This window comes from Penaeus monodon, chromosome 22, assembly GCF_015228065.2.
Source record: "Penaeus monodon isolate SGIC_2016 chromosome 22, NSTDA_Pmon_1, whole genome shotgun sequence".
Classification (NCBI taxonomy): Eukaryota; Metazoa; Arthropoda; class Malacostraca; order Decapoda; family Penaeidae; genus Penaeus; species Penaeus monodon.
The window spans coordinates 11068204-11069106 of record NC_051407.1 but is presented as its reverse complement, the minus strand read 5'-3'; the positions used below and the strand labels follow the sequence as shown (position 1 = coordinate 11069106).

The following is a 903-nucleotide window of genomic DNA, read 5'->3' as shown; positions in this document are numbered from 1 at the left end:
TATCCACACCATACACATACAAGCACCGCGCTGCACATACCACAGGCAACGACACAAGCAAACACAAACCTCTAACCCGCCCCTTCCACACACACACACAAACACCTTCATCCCCCACTCTTAGCCCCATCCCCAGATACACACCACAACCAAATAACACATTCAAAACTCACCTCCAGTAAAGGAACCCACAAACAGCTGGTATGCACGAGATCACTACCAGATACTGAAACCTCGGAATCAGCCATCCCGCAAGTGATGTCGAACATGTGCCGAAAGTCCATGCCACAAACGTGACGAGGGAACCTGTAGTGCGTGTTTCTGGAGCTAGGAACTCTAAACCTGTGAAGAAGCATATGAATATATAGCATTAAGGATAGTTTTATATACAAATATTTATATGGATAGGTAGAGAGGTAGGAGCCTATACTAAGAATTTCTAGGTATAAGAACTCAAAAAATAAAATGGGGGAAAGCTTAGTAAATATATATTAAGAAGTAGGAGCCTATACTAAGAATTTGGATAGACAGACAGATAAGAACTTGTACTAAAATTTTCTAGGGATAAGAACTCAAAAACTAAATTGAATATATAGCGTTTAGGATAATCTTATTGAGAAACTTACTAAGATTTTTGGCAGACAAGAAACTCAAGAAGTAGAGATGAGGAAGGGAAATGGGGGAACGGCTTGTTAGTATATTACGTTAAGGATATTTTTACATACAAATTTATATAGACCCTCACTGTGTTTTTGAGGGGTACGAACTTGAAACCTAGGGATGAGGAGGAAAAATGGTAGGGAGAGAGGTAGGTAACTTGTAATAAGTCTTCCTGGGGCTAGAAACTCAGGACATAGCGATGATAAATGAAGCAAAATGGGAACGTCGTGGCGATATACAACG

General features: G+C 40.3%; 1 protein-coding gene across 1 annotated transcript in view; it reads right to left on the bottom strand.

Annotated features, from left to right (window-relative positions):
- Nucleotides 1–903, bottom strand: part of LOC119586936 (solute carrier family 22 member 5-like) — a gene marked incomplete in the record, with an annotated part of 32490 nt that overhangs the window by 9983 nt on the left and 21604 nt on the right. Inside the window, 1 exon segment of the mRNA XM_037935668.1 lies at nucleotides 174–342. Within this exon segment, the coding sequence (XP_037791596.1) occupies nucleotides 174–342 (169 nt within the window).